Source organism: Artibeus jamaicensis, unplaced genomic scaffold (genome assembly GCF_021234435.1).
Source record: "Artibeus jamaicensis isolate MK-2021 breed Jamaican fruit bat unplaced genomic scaffold, CSHL_Jam_final scaffold_754, whole genome shotgun sequence".
Taxonomy (NCBI): Eukaryota; Metazoa; Chordata; class Mammalia; order Chiroptera; family Phyllostomidae; genus Artibeus; species Artibeus jamaicensis.
Genome location: NW_026522054.1, coordinates 4,353,256 through 4,372,213, shown reverse-complemented (window position 1 = coordinate 4,372,213; position 18,958 = coordinate 4,353,256). Strand labels below are relative to the sequence as shown.

At 44.6% G+C, this 18,958-nt stretch overlaps 1 protein-coding gene across 1 annotated transcript in view; it reads right to left on the bottom strand.

Moving 5' to 3' along the window:
- Positions 1-18,958, bottom strand: part of ADSS2 (adenylosuccinate synthase 2) — a 40,989-nt gene that overhangs the window by 2,110 nt on the left and 19,921 nt on the right. The window contains exons 5-12 of the mRNA XM_037150898.2: positions 12,854-12,920; positions 12,503-12,610; positions 11,344-11,425; positions 9,308-9,434; positions 7,169-7,323; positions 5,896-6,020; positions 3,989-4,086; positions 274-423 (exon numbers count right to left, since the gene is read on the bottom strand). Coding sequence (XP_037006793.1) covers positions 274-423; positions 3,989-4,086; positions 5,896-6,020; positions 7,169-7,323; positions 9,308-9,434; positions 11,344-11,425; positions 12,503-12,610; positions 12,854-12,920 — 912 coding nt within the window. The remainder of the gene's footprint in view (positions 1-273; positions 424-3,988; positions 4,087-5,895; positions 6,021-7,168; positions 7,324-9,307; positions 9,435-11,343; positions 11,426-12,502; positions 12,611-12,853; positions 12,921-18,958) is intronic.

Sequence of the window (18,958 nt, the reverse complement as noted above, 5' to 3'; positions counted from 1 at the left end):
GGAGAAAGAAACAAGAATCGGTGTCCCAGGGTGAAAAACAGACTAACAGGTCAGAAACAGTGAGAAGTAACCTACTGTCCGCAGGTATACGAAGGATTAAAGAAAGATGATTATATTTATTCTAAGGAGCAAAATTATCTTATGTCTTCCTGGGCATCTGTGCAAATCATAAGCACTCTATGAATAATAATCTTTAATCTTATTTCAAAGGTAGACAGTTAAGCCCAGAGTAGAAAAAGTTAAGGTAATTGTTCATGAAGTGTTTATATTTACCTGGAGTTTGAAGCTCATCTTCAATAAATCGAACATAATTTTGTGCATTAACGGGTAGTTCTTTAAACGTCCTTGCATTTGATATGTCTGTGTTCCATCCTGGAAGAGTCTTATACTGAACTTCAACTTTATTTAAGACTTCTTGGTTTGCTGAAAGTTAAAAAGTAAGCATGTCTGGCCATAGTGTCTACTGTCTGTCATTAAACAACCTTTGAAATGCCACAGGGTCACAATCTCTTACAGAAATCTTTGAAGCCAGACGCGTCTTGGAACTTAGAAGTTTTGAGAGCTTCGAAAGCTGAAACAGTGCCTTTGGGGTAGGATTTTATAACCAAACATTTCCATGGCAGCACAGGATTATTCACTGTAAGCAGGTAGATTATTACCTTCGACACCAGGTCAAGTCAGGTTTTGCAGGAGTTTCGGTGCCAAACTTAAAACTTTCGATTCTTGGAGCTTTCTAGACTCCTGCACCCTGGGCCCGCAAGGTGCCGGCAGCCCCACAGAAGGAGGCCGGCACGCTGGTTCTCGCTCGTTCTCACCGGGGAAGCCAGGGTTTCTGTGGCTGTGCCCTACAGCTTACACGGACCCTTCCTCCAGTACCTCACCTACCCACTTTCTCCAGAACCTCTCACAGAAACTGAAAATGCACTAAAACCAGACCGGTGTCTTTGACTCGAGCCAGAAGGAGGATGCCCCACCATATCCAGACTTCCCCCTCCATGACGGGGACACGTGCTCCCCTAGCAGGGCAGGGGAGGCGGGGAGGGCACACTGCCCGCTGACGATTCCCAGTTTACAATGTCCCCAGGAATGCCCGCCACCCAAGGGAGCTGCCTGCCTGGAGCAGCCCACGTCCAGTGGCTCGTCTCTGTGAGGGTGTCAAGGACCAGGCCACTTACCTAAATTTGGGACAACTCTGAAGGGCGACTCTAGCCCCAGAGCTCCCATGGGACCAGCTGAGGGCTTTTTATGTAAGTACTCAGCCCTTTAACTTCTCCCTCTGCCTCATCCTGCTTTTCATGCTGTTGCTCAGAGCACTCAGAACAAACCACCTGCAGGCAAATCTGTCAGAGTCTGTTTCTCAAGGGACGAGGGAGGAGGCCCTAACACGGAGCCGGAGCGCGGCCGGCCGGCGGGCAGAGCATGGGCGGCCTTCGAATGCTGTAGCCATGCAGCTGTTAGAACTACCCAGGGGAGGGGACCTGGGATGCCACGCTGGTGGCAAAGTGCAGCGCTGGCAATATCTGAAGCCCTGAGAGAGAAGCACAGGGAACGACGGATCAGAGGGCTCAAGGTGAAGGCCGTTCGAGAACCAGAGGAAAGCGAGGACTCAATTTACACCAAGTGTGAACGTCAGCGCCTCGTGGGCAGCAGCTTCCGAAGAGAATCTCATCTCCTGGAGCAGAGGGCAGAAGAAGCTGAGGCCCGGGCCCGGGGTTAACTGAACAGACAGCAGAGTTCCAGAGAAAGCTGAATCCCCAAATCTAGCAAATCTGCTCCGACGAGGCCAGAGCCTTGTTTGGGAAAAAGTGGGGCCCTGAGATGCTGGATGGGACACCCGAGGATGGGACTGAAAATTCTTGGATTTGCTGGTGGCCTGCGGACCCGCCCCCGCCTCCTGCTGAAGGCCAGGGCCTCCCCTCGCTTGAGGGTGAGGAGGAGGAGGCCGCTGCCTCCCAAGGCAGTCCCCGTCCCTCTCAGGACCTTCCTTTACCTTCCCTCCTGGCCAGCAAACAGCACCCAGGGCTGAGTCACAACGGAACTTGGCCAAGGGAACACCGGACCTGCTGAGGGCCAGGAGAGGGACTGCATTCGGAAAGGGTCTGTAGGACTGAGCTGACAGTCACCACTCGGAGCTGAGAGGTGTGCAAGAAACTGGAGCCGGAGGGCAGATCATTAGATGCAGTGGGTGGCGGAGCACGGGGTCAAATAAGAGAGGGCACCGCTCTCGGGGTGCCCTCCATGACTCATGACACAAACAGGCTGCGAACGTACGCTTAGGAATGTTCCTGGAGGCTTCAAGACAGTGACGACCCACACCAAGGAGATGTGTCAGAACTGCTCGAGGTGGGTGACAAAGGAATCCAGGAACTCAGAGGGGCCTCCATCCCCGGCCCTGATGGGGCACGCGGTTTCAGACTCCCTCCCAGTGTAAACGGTGAGAGTGGAAAAACTGCATGACAGCTCCTTCCGGGCAACGGACAACGGGCAGCACAGAACCGCAGATTCACAAGCAAGTCTTGAAAGCACTCAACTCCCTACCCAGGGGCAATTTCATGACCACTGGGTGTCAAGACACTGGCATGACACTGCAGCCAGAGCAGGCAGGTGTCATGGTTCAGGGAAGGCGAAGCAGCTAGAATCGAGGTCAAATGTCAGACAGGAGGGAGCTATCCAGAGGAGGACCCCATGCCTCCACCCAGACGTCCGTGCCAAAGTCCCATGGCTACATTTCCACTGGACAGGCAAAGCATGGGACCATGGAGGATCGCCGGACAGCAGCTGCCACACGGTCGAGAGGGACAGAGCGTCTGGAGGGGCTGGTAGAAGGGAAGGGACATGGTGCATCACAGCCCCAGCACTGCCGGGCTGGACATCTCTTTGCCCCCTACTAACTCTCCAGACGTGGCACCGAGCCACCGGAAAGGCGTGCACTGAAAGTGAAAACCGCACTCTGGACTGAAACCAGCTGCAGACGCCCTTCACGGAGCCCACACCCAGATCCCCGCCCAGACCCACAGGGAAGACAGAATCTGGAGACCAGTTCGCAGCAGGTGAGAGGTTTGGAGAACACCTTGGGCTCTCCGAATACTAACAAAGCATACACCAAGGTATCACAGTTCAAGAGGATCGGCCAGTAACAGGAGTGCCCCTAAAACAGGATCCAATGTTCGCCTGAGGAAGGTCGCAGAACCTCAGTGTCTGCAACACCCAGACAAAGCCATCGGACGACATTCTGAAACATCCAGAACCAACAAAAAGAGCAGCTGAGAGAAAGCAAACTGCAGCCAGCCCAGAAGCTAGACAGACAGACAATGACCTTGTACGTTTCTAAGAACCTGAAGCTCCCTCTCTTCAATTCCGCTGACTGGTCATCATTAGCAAGTCACAAAACCTACCAGCCTACCAAGCTTCATATCACCAGTCAACACGCCCTCACTCAGCATAGTCTTGTCGGATGGCTAAACAAGTTCATGGTCCCTAATTCTGGATGCTGCAAACACTTAGAGAACTCCCCGAGTAACGGAAGACATCACTTCACTGAAGATACGTCTGAAAAAAAAAAAACATTTCCTCCACAGGAAGTCTCCCCCCTCCATCCGCAGTAGACACAGAGCAGAGGTTGGAGAAAATCAGTTACGTGGCTCGGAGGGCAGGGTGGGCTCACGCACCAAGAGCCCGCTTACCCTGACCCTGACAAGCAGGGCTCCTTCCACCCCACTCTCCAGGAGGGCGGACACCTACATGGACTGAGGAAGATGAGGGAGCTGGGCTCTGCAGAACCGTGGTTCTTCACTCCCATTTTCCAGTTTCATGCTGCAACCCAGCCCCCCCACACATAGCAGCTATGAAACAAATGCCAATAATAAGTGGATATACTTGCACTGTTATAGCCATGTGGCTACATATCATCAATTATACCCAGGAGCTTTATGAAATTGCTGTAATATATTCACTAATAATATTTTTATATGTATCCTTAAAAAAATACCTGGGAAATGAGGTATAATTTCACCATCTAACTTGTAAGCGACTCCGACTTTGATTTCTGTGAACATGTCCAAAATATCCAATTTGGTAAGTGCCAACCTAATTGTGGGGAAAGAGAAAAAAAAGACAGTGTTAAAACAGCAAACTCTCAAAGGCCCTAACGTCTGACTTGATGAGAGAATAATGGAAAATTCACAGAAACCACAAGTTCCAAAGCAGTTCTGAGACTGGCTAACAAGTCACAATAGGACGATATACTGATGAATCTTCCTCATCACAAAAAAATGACTGGATTCTACAGGAAGTTTCTTTTCCAAAATGATAACAGATTTTCAGTGACCAATACACGCTCTCTTGCTTAGCTTTCTTTCCTTTTATTTTTTAAGTTTTTAAAAAAGATTTTATTTATTTATCTTTTAGAGGGGAAAGGAAGGAGAGAGGGAAAGAAATACCAATGTATGGTTGCCTCTCGTGCGTCCCCTGCTGGGACCTGGCCTGCAACCCAGGCATGTGCCCCGACTGGGAATTGAACCTTGATATTTTGGTTCGCAGGCCCGCGCTCAATCCACTGAGCTACACCAGCCAGGGCTGTTGCTTAGCTTTCTTGTGATCAGCATGTGCTTGGGGAAGGGCTGCTTGCAGTAAGGACATGGCTGGGACCGTGGGACACGGTGGGGCTCCCTGTCCCACCGGGGCGACCCTGGGGTGGATGCACATTTCTTCACCCCAGTTACAGTCACCTCCTCCCTTCTGGTCAGAAACTGTCACAGGGGAGTGAAGAAAACACACCCAGGACCTCTTCATGACACATCCAGACCCCCCAGTAAAATGACTAGAAAACAGAGCTTTAGGGGAAAATCTGTGGAAACTAGATACAATACTACTTTGGGACTCTCATCCACAATTTCTTTTCTTATCCTTCATTCTGTTATTTGTTAGAGGTTGAGCCTAACACACGCAGGCACAGATACACTCATTTACACTTACGCGAGTGCACGTGTGAGTAATTCACTGAGCATTTCCGTGAGTCAGGCAGCCCGCTATACACTCTCACCACATCTCTCCCCTAATTTCCAGAACGCCCCTATGAAGTAGGTAATAATAGTATCTAGAGAATGATTTAAAAAAAGGCACAGAAAGATTAACCTGCCCCAAGTCCCAGAGCATAATGCACAGATCTGAGATTCACACCAGAAGTCAGACAGCAATCCAGGCCAGCACTGAACCAGTTACACGGCCCTCGCTCTGTGTATAGACTCTACCTTGGCTCTGTCATCTACCTACCTACCTACCTACCTACCTACCTACCTACCTACCATCTACCTACCTATCATCTACCTACCTACCTACCTACCTATCTACCTACCTACCATCTACCTACCTACCTACCTATCTACCTACCTACCATCTACCTACCTACCTACCTACCAACCTATCTACCTACCTACCATCTACCTACCTACCTACCTACCTACCTTCCTACCATCTACCTACCTACCTACCTACCTACCTATCATCTACCTACCACCTACCTACCTATCATCTACCTACCTACCTACCTACCTACCTACCACCTACCTACCTATCATCTACCTCCCTACCTACCTACCATCTATCTAGTTACCTACCTACTGTCTTAACTCCCCTCTGTACTCACACACACGTGAGAGTACCAGGAGTCCTTCCTTCCAACCTTGGATGTCTGGGAGGGTAACCGGGTCCCCTCTCCTTGTGTCCTTTCTCCTATACCTTGGTCCACTTCTACCTTAAAATAAAGTCTCATTCAGAGGTTAAAGAGAAAAATTCTTCCATTGCTATACTGTGTCAAGTTTGCATTTCACAAAATGTAACCCCTGGTCACGACCCATCCTCTTATTTCCAGAAATACATGTTTCTAAGGATACTCACGCAGTAAATCCATTAATCATATGAGCGTATTTAAGCGAAACGAGGTCCAACCAGCCACACCTTCTTTTCCTGCCAGTCGTTACACCAAACTCCCTGCCTCTTGTTTGCAACAGCTCTCCGATTTCCTGGGGGACAGAGAGCAGAACGTTTAGAGTCGGGTACCAGTGCTGTCAATCTAGTAGGGTCATGCTTAAGTTCGTGTATCGAGTCAGAGTCCCTTTGAAGTACACGTCTTTCAGGAAACAACTAAGTTAAAGACAGAATGTCATAGAGAGGATGGATTTTAGGTGAGGGGAGCATTGTTTGGAATAGATCCACTCCGGGTTTCATTTTTACCATACTTTAAAACCAGTATTTTTAATGATGGCATTTAGATCACTTCCTGAAATTTAGATTAAGATACAAAAAATATAAATACTGCATATTAAAAGCTAAGTAGTTAGTATTCATTAAAGCAGACAACTGAAGCCAATTGCACAAAGAATAACTGTAGTTTCATAATTTCCTGAAAACCATTGTGCAAACTTGCATCTGATAACTACTTCCTGGTATCACAACGCCTGTCTGAAAAGAATTAAGGTGGAAAACAATGTTCAATAGTCTACGCTGCAGCCACTTCCTACAACCTAATTTTCCCACCTCTGAGCTCTCTCTTCCATAATTTACACCTCTCTGATTAAAGCCATCATTTCCTTACCTCGCATTTTGACATTACAACGACATATGTTTTTTAAAAGTTCACTCTGCTATGTTGGGTTCCCAGCTCCACCCGTGTGGCCCGGGACAGGTTACTTTGCTCTCTGTGCCTCACGGGTACAACAGGGACAGTGGTGCCACCCAGCTCCCTGAGCTGCGGCGAGGCCCCACAGATCTAATAAGTGGCACCTAAACAGCGCCTGGGCCCGGTCACCGTGGACAAGTTGGCTATGATTACACTATGTCCTGAGACCACTTTCCTCACTCACCCTGGTCTCCTACTAAGCTCTGGGTTAGAGGAAGTTGTCGTTCGTAACCACTTCCTCCGCCCTCTCAGTCCCCTTCATAAATCCACCCTCCTGGGCCTCGCACCACAAGGACCTGTAAGCCCCCTCCCATCCCTTGTCTGTCGCCACTCTGCTGCCACTAGTAATAAAGGGGTGCACCAATTTTTTAAAAGGTCGCTCTAACTGGTCTTGCAAATTAAGTGAATGCAGGGAAGATAAGAATTCATTAAGGGAAAAAAGGCACTAATTTTATCTTAAACCATGCGAACTGGATTTACTGAGAGGCTTACGTTGTCTTGCTCCGTGGGAAAGGCACCAATGCCGACTCTGGTCGTGTAGGCTTTCACCACTCCGTACACTTCGCCGACATTCTGAGGGGGCATACCCAGCCCCGTGCAGACGCCCCCCACCGTACAGTTCGAGGAGGTTACAAAAGGGTAAGTTCCTGCAAACAGAGCAAACATTAAATATACATGCAGAGGAATATATTATTTCAAAAGAGGATGACTAAGGGAAGCCTGCATTGGAATATAGTCTAGGTGTCAGACAGCCTTGATTCTAACTGTGACCACCGTGTTTTGCTCTGGCTGCTTTCTGTTCGCAATGAGGCGAAGACACACGGGGTCAGAGCTGTACCTGCAGCGCTGACAGGGGAGGGGCCCCTTGGGTGCACATGGGTGACTCAGCTCTGATGGCAGGTACTCACCCACTGGACTGCTAAGTAATTTAATGCCAACGTCCTGGGGTCATTGTACCTGTGCAGACTTAAAATCTATGTATTTTAACACTCTCCTGTAAGTTTAAAACAAGTTTATTTTACTTCCTTGATACAAATAAGGTACAGCAGCAACCTGCAGTGACAATAGTCTACTAAAAATTTTGTAGTATTTTACCATTTTCCTACCTTTTGATGTCTATTCAGGGAACAATTGCAGAAGTGACCAGGGTGAGCTAAGAGGGGTGTACCCACCCCCCTCTTCATACTTAAAATTATTCACTAGATCCTTTGCTTTCTTTCCAAACTGGAAAGGCATCTTACAGTACCAAAAATACATATTTACTACTAGACATACACTTTCTTTAATTGGTTTACTCGGAGTGAAAAGCCAATGATATGTCAGTAACAGCTGAAAACAATCACACTTGACGTGGACTCTGGCCCACAGTATCTGTGGCATTATGGCCGAGAGGAGACAAATTCACACGGACCACCGAGTCCTGTGGAGGAAAAGGGATGGCCTGGCCTCTCAAGAGGAGAACACTTGGGCTGACCCTTGCCTTGACAGGCTTTTATTGGCTTTCATTTCCATAGGAATATAGGGCTTATATGGAAAGCTCATCAGTCGTTGTCAGGCAGTAGTGATCAAATAGATAACATTCAAAGAACTCTGAGGGCCTATTTTGAGTCAGAGTAAAATGGCTAAAGGGCCATAAAACTTTGGGGAAACATACTCATTTCCTGCTTGGACCCTTATCATTTAAACTGAGGGTATTAGCAAAGCAGGTTTCACAGCATATTATTCATTCTTAGGCCTGCAGGGAACCCGCCCTTTCCAGCACAGGGCCACACCCACCTCCAGCATTGTTTCAGGATTAAGTCAGGTACTGGAAGTAAGACAGCCAAGAGATTAGGGGACTTCTGGGCAGACAGAATGACGACTCAGGGTATCAAAGCCGAAGGGTGAGGGTCCACCAACCCCTTTTCCCACAGTCCCCCAAGTCCTTCCCTGAGGGCCCCCTCATGACCATGCCTGTCTTGGGTCGTCCCTCCCTTGAGGAATCTTACCCGTCACTGGCTAACCAGTCATGCACTGGGGGCCAGGCAGGGTGAAGTAAAGGGGGCAGAGGCGATGCTCCTGCCACAGGGATAAGCTTTGTCTCCTTAGTGGTTTATGGCCCCAAGGTCTCTCACTCAGCCTCAGCCTTGGGGGGATTACAGCTCCTGAAACCAGGCAGCAGGTTCCCAACAACACTTATCCTGGGCGATCATGTTTAAATGGAAAAGCCAACAAACTAATGGGCAATAGTTTGAAGACACTAAGCGTTAACTTTTTCAAGATGGAGACAATGAATGCTCCCAGTCCACTCAGAATTTCTTGCCCAAGGACTTAATTAAACAGACTTCCATAGATCCTAGAATAGATATGTTTAATAACAACAATACAAATCACGGTTTACAGTATTTCAAACCCACTGACCCAAAAGCAATGTGACTTTTCTAATGAGCAACAAACTTAATGTATGCATCGTGCTTTCCACAGTATTTCTTTAAAAGGAAGGTGAGTATAAGATGACAATCTCCCACCACTCCTGAATGTGTACACAAGCCAAAAGCCTGGTTTCAATATCCCTCAGTGCCAACATTAACTATTTATATCTCACATATTTCAGGGCTCAGTCGAGCCCCCCGTAAGCCGCACCCCACTTACCGAAATCAATGTCTAGGAGCGCTGCGTTCGCACCCTCCACTAAGATTTTCTTTGGCGGTCCGTGCAGGGCCTCGTACAGGAAGTAGACTCCATCTCTCACCATGGGCTTAACCCTTTCCATGTAACCCTGTGGACAAGGACAATATTAATGTCAACGCACACCAATACTACATATATACCCAGTACGGTCAAAATCACCTGACTCCACAACGGCGGAAACCCACAAGCGCAAAGCGGAAAGGGGGAGGTGATGCTCCCACCCGAATGCAACGCTGCAACCACCTTGTGGAGAATCAGGCTGATTCTCCAGAACCAGGGAAGAGACAGAAGCTCAAGAGAAGCAGACACACAGTGGGTTCAAGGTGCTACATTAACCTCGCTGCATAGAAGGTGGCGGCCTTCCGAAGGGCCAAGCGCTAGCGCTTCACCAGCTTTCAGGAAAATTAAAAGAATTGCATCCATACAATTCTATATTTTGTGAAGTATTTAAAAACCTACATTTATAGTCCATGTAACCAGGAGTTTTAAAACTTGCATTCAAAGTGTGATTCTCAAAATGCGGTGAGGGCCACACGACCACTGCCAAGCATGCAAATACATCAACGACTGATTACTAAGGTTCTTCTCCCGTTGCCTCCCGTGACAGTCACACTTCCCAGCGGTATTACTGGTGGACAATGTCCGGTACTGTGTACACACGAGCATTACAAACTTTCTCAAAACCTACTTAAGTTAATAATACTGCTTCATTTTAGGATTCAAGTAAAAATGTTGTATTAACAAGAGCTGCCCCAATGTCTATCGTATAAGTGCAATAAAATCTAGATTCCATTATGTTTAAATATTTAGCCAGACCAGTATGGACATTCCAAGTTCCACTTATGAAGTCACCAAAGTGTGTTCTACCCATTGATGAAAGTAAGGTCCCCTCTTAGAGGGTTCTAGTCTCCAATCTCAGGCTTATTCCTGTTTTAGTTCTTTTTTTTTATGCCTCAAATGACCAACCCGACCATCACATCCCTTGTTCCTTAAAGACCTGACTCACTTATTAAGAATTTTCTTACCCAGTTCTGTTCATCACTAATCATCTACTTAATATTCACATGGAACATGTACAAAACAGAACTGAGAAGCCATGTCCATACTTTAAGTACATAAGCATGTCCAAGCTGCTAATAATAGTTACAATAATTGCTGCCGTGAGAGAATGATACGAAAATGGCGATCTATTCTAAGCAATCACCAATGCATTGAAATACAATTCAGATGGTTCCTTGGAAGGCATCTCTTTGAGGAATTTATAGTTAAAAGTGCACAGACCTAAGGTCTGCAACTATTTTAGACTGGCATATGAGGTCTGTAAACTATTCAGTTCTGGAACTGATATTTATACTTATTTATAAGAGAGAAAGACTACCGATCCTAAGAGTTGCCAACCGGGGCCTAATCTCTGACCAATGACCTTATTTGTCTCCTAAGAGATGAACCCAGTGAGCTATCCCTCCTACCCGGGCTGGTCAGCTTTCAGGGTTCTCTCTCACTGGTCTGTTTGTTGATTATCCTCCACGTTGCTGAGTGATTTTTATATACAAAAACAGCTCAAAATTATTCAATAGTGTTTTCATCATTTCCAGGATCAAAACTTCCTTTCAAGTTCCTGGCTGCAGACACGTAAGACCAAGACAAGGCCTATGATTAGGTCCCTGCTTGTCTAACCTTGTTTCCAGGTACTTGACTCCTATACCCTGCTCCCCACTCAGCGTTCTGTTTAAGCCATGCCACGTGAGGTCATTCAAACACGCCGCATCCTTTTAGGCTTCAACAGGGCAAACACTCTGCTCTACCAGTTCTTATCTGTCCTGTCTGGGTGGCACTCACTACACACTATTTCCTGTAGAACTTCTAAATCACCAGATATTCTTCATTCTTGTATTCCCAGTTCCTGACACAAAGCCTGAGTGAGTGAATCAGAGATCCAGATGCCAGGATGGCAAACAAGTTTTTAAAAAGACATGAAAAAGGCCAGAAAGCATTACCTTGAGTTTTTGTAATTCACCCTCAATGTCTATCTCCAAAGTGGGGTATATGGACTTGTACTGCTTTGCCAGAACTTTGAACCTGAAAAACGCAGAAAAATCAAGACCTCAGCTTGAGGAATATGGGTAAGTCAAAACATTAGCTGTCTTTCAAATATTCTGAATAATATCACTTGATTCAAATGGATTTCGTAGATAAGTAAGTGCTCCAAGAAATTAACTCCCAAACTGAAGTTACATTCTGAAAACTAAAGTCGAATACAGGAGATTAGTCATATGAATAAATGTGATATTCAACGTATGTTTTCCTCAAGTTTAAGAATATCAACAATATAATTAAGGTTGTGTGTGTGTCTGTGTGCGGGGGAATTAACTGAAATCTGTAACCACAAGACTTGCATCCGAACTGATTCTATCAATTCATTGATATAATCACTGATATAATCAATTATATCACTGAGCATAAAACAAAAGGGAGGGTCTACACGATGTTTTTAAAAGAGGCTGACAACAACCATCCGTCTCTATCTTCCCAGCAGAGGGGCGCCGGCGGCACGGACCAGCCGCGGTCCGAAAACGGGTGGAACAAATCACTGACCAAACACGGAGAGAGAAAGCCTGGTACCTCAGATGCCACCTGTCATTAAACACAATCACTGAGCCACCCGACAGCTCTGTGGTGGTTATTAGGTTCCCCTGGGAGATTTTTCTACAAAGGACCAGTGTCCACGTGTTATTTCTGTTTTTCAAGGTGAGCTCAGTACACGGTAGTTCCCTAGCACCTGAGAGAGGAAAGGACACTGAATGTGGGACCTGAAATCTGGGGGTCAAGACTCCAGGGTGTGGTGACCGCAACGGCCCCACCGAAGCCTTGCCATCCCCTCCCATGGAAACTTCTCTGCTTCTGAGCAAACTACACTCGTCCTTGAACGCTCTTTGGCTTTGCCTCCTTGGGGGCACTGCTATGATGTCATCATTTTACTTTTCATAAAGTTAACCTGAAATCAAGCCTCCATTAAAATAAAGTAAAAGTAACTTTAATATGCCACATAAAACAAAAATGCCGACTACCACTATTCAACTAGAATACTGATTTTCCCAGGCTGCAATCTGAGTTTGAAAAATTTTACAATTCCATTGTGAAACACGAGCCAGTTACCTCTCCGAGAAGCCATCAAAATCAGAAACAAGGTCGCACATCCTGAGTCCGCTCCGAGCAGCTTTGGAAGAGTAAACGGGCCCGATGCCCTTTTTCGTGGTACCCAAGCTTTAAAATAAATTTAAAAAGCTTTGAATTAGACAGGAAAGATGCCATTCTTGTAGTCAGACTGATTTTCTGTTGATGCTATTTCCTGTAAGCCTCTTTTCCTAATCCTATGGACTTTCTCTGAAACCTAAACTAAGTAGTTTAATATTCATTTTTCTTCCAACCCCTGGCCTGCACTTTAAGCATTGGAGTCTAGCTACGCTTCGACAGCACCAGCAACAAAAAACAAAGGGAAAAACGTACTTCTTTCCCGCTTGCTCTTGTCTCTGCTGTTCCTGGACACCATCAGCCGCCTGATGGAAATCAAATACTGTAGGGAAAAGAACAACACTGCAGTAATGGTCCAGACAAAGATAATACAGGAAAGAGAAAATCTTGTATTTTAGATGAATGAAGATTTGAATCCCTTTAGCCTAACTTCCTATGACAAATTGAATACCTTCTTAGAAGCGACAGTAATGGTGGGAGTGAAGGTCACAATACCAACTGGTATAGTGACATAAAAATGTGCCCGATGGTTCATTCCCAGTTACTGCGACCTATAAAAAGGAGTATTATGCCCTGCCAGTGTGGCTCAGACTGGAGTGTTGCCCTGTACAAGGAAAGGTTGTGGGTTTGATTCCTGCTCAGGGCACAAGCCTAGGTTATGGGTTCAGTCCCCAGTTAGGGTGCATGTGTGAGGCAACTAATCGATGTTTCTCCCCCCCCCTAGAATCAATATATATATATTAAATGAGTCACTAAGAGGGTAATTTTGGAACACCCTGCCCAGCAATTTTATAAAGCTCTGTTGACTAAGATACCTCCTTTTCCTCAAGTTCAGGACTCGAGACCTAGGGATTATCCTGACATCTGTCTTCTCCTCCCTCACCGGTCCCCAGCTTCCATCATCTTCCACCAACACCGCAGACCCCTGATGCCTATTTGCACTCTTGACACCTCTAATCCATAATTTCTAATGTAGCCAAAGCCACCTTTCCAAGACACACATAGCGCGTCACCCTTTGCCTTAAAAACCCAGTGGGGCTTTCTATTGCTGAAAAGAAATGTTGTCTCTGATGAAGGATTAGTAGCCAAAATATGCAAAGAACTCACACAACTCATCACCAGAAAAACAAACAATCCAATTAAAAAGTGGGCAGAACATCTGAATAGACATTTCTCTAAAGAAGACATACAGATAGGCCAACAGACATGAAAAGATGTTTAACATTGATAATCATCCGAAAAATGCAGATCAAAACCGCAAAAAGATATCACTTCACTCCTGTCTTAACGGCTATTATCAAAAAGACGACAATTACCGAGGCTGCCTGGCTGTGGAGAAAGGAAACCCCCTGCCCCTGGGAGGGGATGTGAATTGGTGCTGCCATTACAGAAAAGAGTGCAAACGTTCCTCAAAAAATTAAAAATAGAACTACCATATGACCCAGAAATTCTATTTCTGGGCATTTATCCAGAAAAAAAAAACCCCACTTATTTAAAATGATGTATGCACCCAATGGGGCATTAGTTACAACAGCCAAGACCTGGAAGCAACCTAGGTATGTATCAACAGATGAATGGCTAAAGATGAGCTGGTGCGTATGCACAGTGCAATATTACTCAGCCATAAAAATAACAATAAATCTTACCATCTGTGACAACACGAATGGACCTAGAAAGTTTTTATTCTAAGTGAAATAAGTCAGAGAAAGACGAATGCCACACGATGGTAGTTATATTTGGGACCTGAAGGTGAAAACAAGCAAGCAAGCAAAAGAAAAGAGAGACAGGTTTATATATGCAGAGACCAAGCTGATGGAGACCAAGCTGAGGAGGCCACGGGGGTGGGTGAAAAGGCAAAGGAGATTAAGAGGTACAAAGTTCCAATTATAAAACAAGTTAAGTCACGGAGATGTAATGTACAGCACAGGGAATACAGTCCATAATATTGAAATCACTGTATGGTGACAAAAGGATACTTTCATTGCTATGGCGACCACTCTGTAGGTTATATAGATGTTGAATCACTATGAGTACAACTGAAACAATATAATATTGTATGTCAACTATACTCTAATTAAAAAATGTAAAAAACAGGCCCAGCTGGCGCAGCTCAGTGGATTGAGCGCGGGCCTGTGAACCACACAATTACGGTTCAATTCCCAGTCAGGGCAATGCCTGGGTTGCAGGCCAGTTCCCATCAGGGGATTCACGAGAGGCAACCATACATTGATATTTCTCTCCCTCTCTCCTTCCCTTCCCCTCTAAGGATAAACAAATAAAATCTTTTAAAAAAAATGTAAAAAGCAAAACGAAACCAAAAATAAAGTGTGCAATCCAACCATCTTTGGTGTATTTAACCATGGCTTCTTTTCACTGATGATTCTTGCCTCCAAATCACAAGCTAGAATTTGTAAACGTTAAACACAACAACTGCTATAAGGCTCCTGGAACCAGTGGTGGCACCTGTGAAGGAGCTACCTATTTAGAAATATCAGACTAGTAGTTACAGATGGTGAAATGGGGACAATTCTTAGACACTTCACCTAAAAACAAAAACCAACCTAACTCTAGCTCCAAGACAGATGCCAAGGAGCTCACTGCCTACACTTTCTTCAAGGAGTTTTATGATTTCAGGTCTTGTGTTCAAGTCCTTAATCTCACTGAGTTAATTTTGGTGTCTGGTATAAGACAGTGGTCCAGTTTCGTTCCTTGGCACGTGGCTGTCCAGTTTTCTCAACATCATTTTTTGAACAGACTATTCTTTCTCTGCATATAGTCTTGGCTCCTTGTCATAAATTGACTATATATGTGTGGGTTTATTGCAAAGCTCTCTATTTCATTTTTACTGGTGAACACCATCCTCTTTTGGTTACTGGAGTTTTGTTTCAGTTTGAAATCAGGGATCATAATGCCTCCAGCTTTGTTCTCTATCTCAAGATTCCTTTTGGATAGTCAAAGTCTTCTGTGATTCCATACAAATTTTAAGATTGTTCTACTTCTGTAAAAAATGCCACTGGAATATTGATAGGAATTGCATTCACAGCGTAGACACTGTAATTTTAATTCTTCCAGTGTAGACACTGTAATTCTTCCAATTGATAAGTACAGAATAACTTTCCATTTATTTGTGTTTTCTTTCATTTCTTTCACCAATATCTTACTGACTTCAGTTGTGTAAGTTTTTCACACCCTCATTTAAAAGAGTAGCTTTTCGTGGCACTAGGAAGACTCTGTAATAAGGTGGATGTTGATTAAAGCTGTCCAATACGTGCATCTTTTGGGGCACCTTGCTGTACTACAGGGTATATTACAACGTTTACTCATCTCTCATACATGGATCTAGACCTTGACCAATAAATAGCTATCATATATTATAAGGATTAGTTTACAACTATGTTCCTGTTTGGTACACAGCCAACAGCCTTTCTGATCTACTTTTTAGGGACCAGAATGGTTCTTAAGAGCTGTTTCATCAAACTTGAACTTTGCAAATGACTTACGACAAGATTGAGATCTTAGAGTAAGCCATCACTTTGGAATGAAAGAGCATTTGTATTTCAATATTTGTTTTATTTTCTATGTTCAAAGAAGTTACAAAGGCAGCTGGCTAATGGCAAATAAGTGGTTGATTGAAAGCAGGTGAACCATATTTTCAGAAAGTAATTTAGTTCCTTGCTACAGAGCTAATGTTTCCCTAGGTTTTCCAGGCCCCAGGAAGCTATTAGCGTAATCAGAATAATTACTTTCATAGAGCCCCACAGAGTGGCGATACTGCAGCACGAAGCCCCAATATCTCCACTGTTGCCACTTCTGAAAGAACAGTCTTTGAAGTTGCTTTGAATAGCCTCCCATTTTTCTGCAGCCCAGACATTAAAAACAAAAACACCCCACCGTGGGGATTTGGTCTCATTTTTTAAATGAAAGGTAACTGTCCACTTTCAATAGTTAAGTCTTATCAACCCCATCTTATTATTTATTTTTTATTGCGCTGGCTAAGTTTTATTCACACTGCTCGTGCTGTTCTGCATGCTGTGCAGTGTGAGCCTCCGGACATGCAACCCACTCCGCTGGCTTCTCAGACCCCCACAGGCCTTTTTTAAAAACTTGTGTTCACGTATCGTGACATCCGCCTTCTTAATAGATTTTTACGTCGTGATACAGAATTGTTATCTACAGCCTCAAAGTTGTGCAGCATCTCCCTAGAGCTTAGTGACCTTTCATCTCCTTCAGGTCTGTGAGTTCAATGTCATCTTCTAGTGGGACACCTCCTCAGCCACTTTATCTACAACTATAGGCCCCACCAGCCTCTTCCAAACCGCATGACGCAGACTGCCTCCTTTCTCTGCTCAGAACTTATCTCTGTAGGCAAGGGTACATTTACTGCCTCTTTATCTCATTTGTTAGTGCCTTTCCTACTATGCTATAAGCTTCACTAAGGGGTTTTTCTTTTCTTTTCTACTGTTGAAACACCAGTGCCCAGTACCACAGCTGGCACAGAGTAGGCACTCAGTAGAGAGTTGTTGCCTCAAAGGACAGACACTCAGCACCGCCGGGGTTGCACGTGTTTAAGAAAACACTGTCAGAATGAGGCCATTTCTCAGCTCTTTCCCTCAACGAGCATCTCACGTATCACCGATGTTGTCACAAGAGTCCACAGGACTGAACACAATTACAATGCATTAGATAGTCCCATGCATACAAGCTTATGTACGCTAATGTACAGAGCTGACCAACAACTTGCTCATGTTTCTTTCAATTTTTTAAAAGAAAATTGACCGTGTGATGCAAAACTTTTCACATGCATTATGGAGTTTATAATCGTAGAGACGTGGAATGCGTGGCAGTAACGGCACAAAGGATGGAACGGTGAGGGAAACGGCAGCATTTTGTTGCGAGGACCTGAGGTTAAGTGTTTTACACGCTGCCATGTTTTACTGCGCTCTGCTTCACTGAGCTTCACAGAAGTTGTATTTTGCAAATTGAAGGCAAGACCCTCCACCAGCAAAAAGATGACGACTCACTTTATTGTAACACTTGCTTTATTACAATGCTCTGGAACCAAACCTGTAACACCTCCAAGGTATGCCTGTATTATTTTAAGATAGACCATGACAATTTAAAACATTAGAAATCCTAGAACTACCACCAAAATTCATACACTAAGAGGTAATAACCTAATGGAATGTAAACTATCATCGAAAAATAAGCCCTGGCTGGTGTGGCTCAGTGGATTGAGCACCGGCCTGAAAACCAAAGGGTAGCCCCAGTTCGATACCCAATCTGGGCACACGCCTGGGTTGTGGGCCAGGTCCCCAGTAAGGGACACGTTAGAGGCAACTACACACTGATGTCTCACCCCCCGCTCTTCCTCTCTCTCTAAAAAAAAAATAAAATCCTTAAAAAATAAAAAATAAATAAAAAGGAATTGTAAAAATATAAAGTAAAATATTAAATGTAAAAAACCCCGGGAAAATAAGAAAAAAGACAAAGAACAGATGGAGCAAATAGCAAACAGAACAGATGGACATTCAACCATAACGATAACTATATGAAAAGGGCCTAAATACTGCAATTAAAAGGCGCAGCGTCACAATAAATAAAAAGCAAGGTCCAACTAAACTTTGTCTACAAGAAATGTGGCATAAATATGGACAAGGACAGGCTCAAGATGATTAGAGGACGTAAAAAGATACACCTGGTAAATACTAACCTTACGAAAGCTCCCGTGGCTAAGTAATAGCAAAGCAGACTCCGCAAGAAGGAATGTCACGTAGGTAAGGAGGACATTTTACTGAGAGTTCATTCATCACACACACAACTTAACAGAAACACATCTAACTGAGCTTCCAAGCACAGACAGCAGAAATGGGCAAAGTTCAAACGAGAAAAAGACAAGTCCACAATTATTGTTGGCTTCAGCACATCTGTCTCTCAGTAACAGGGCAAGCAGACAGGACATCAGGATATAGAAGATTTGAACACTATAATCCAATTTGATGTAATTGGCATATAAAGAACACTGTCCTCAGCACTAACAGAACACATATTCTAAGTACATGTAGAACATTAACCAAAATAGACCATACGCTGCACCATAAAACAAATGCCAACAAATTTAAACAGACATCATACAAAGTACATTCTCTGTCCACAAGAAAATTAAATTAGAAAGATATAATACAAAGAAATTGGGTAAATTTTCCAGACAATGTAAACATCACGTCTCAGTAACTCATGGGCCAAATAAATTTTTTTAAAAATCACTCAAAAAAAAAAAAAATGAAGTAACTTCAACTGAATGGAAATAAGCACATAAAATGTCAGTATCTGTAGAATGCAGCTAAAGTGGCGTTAGAGGTT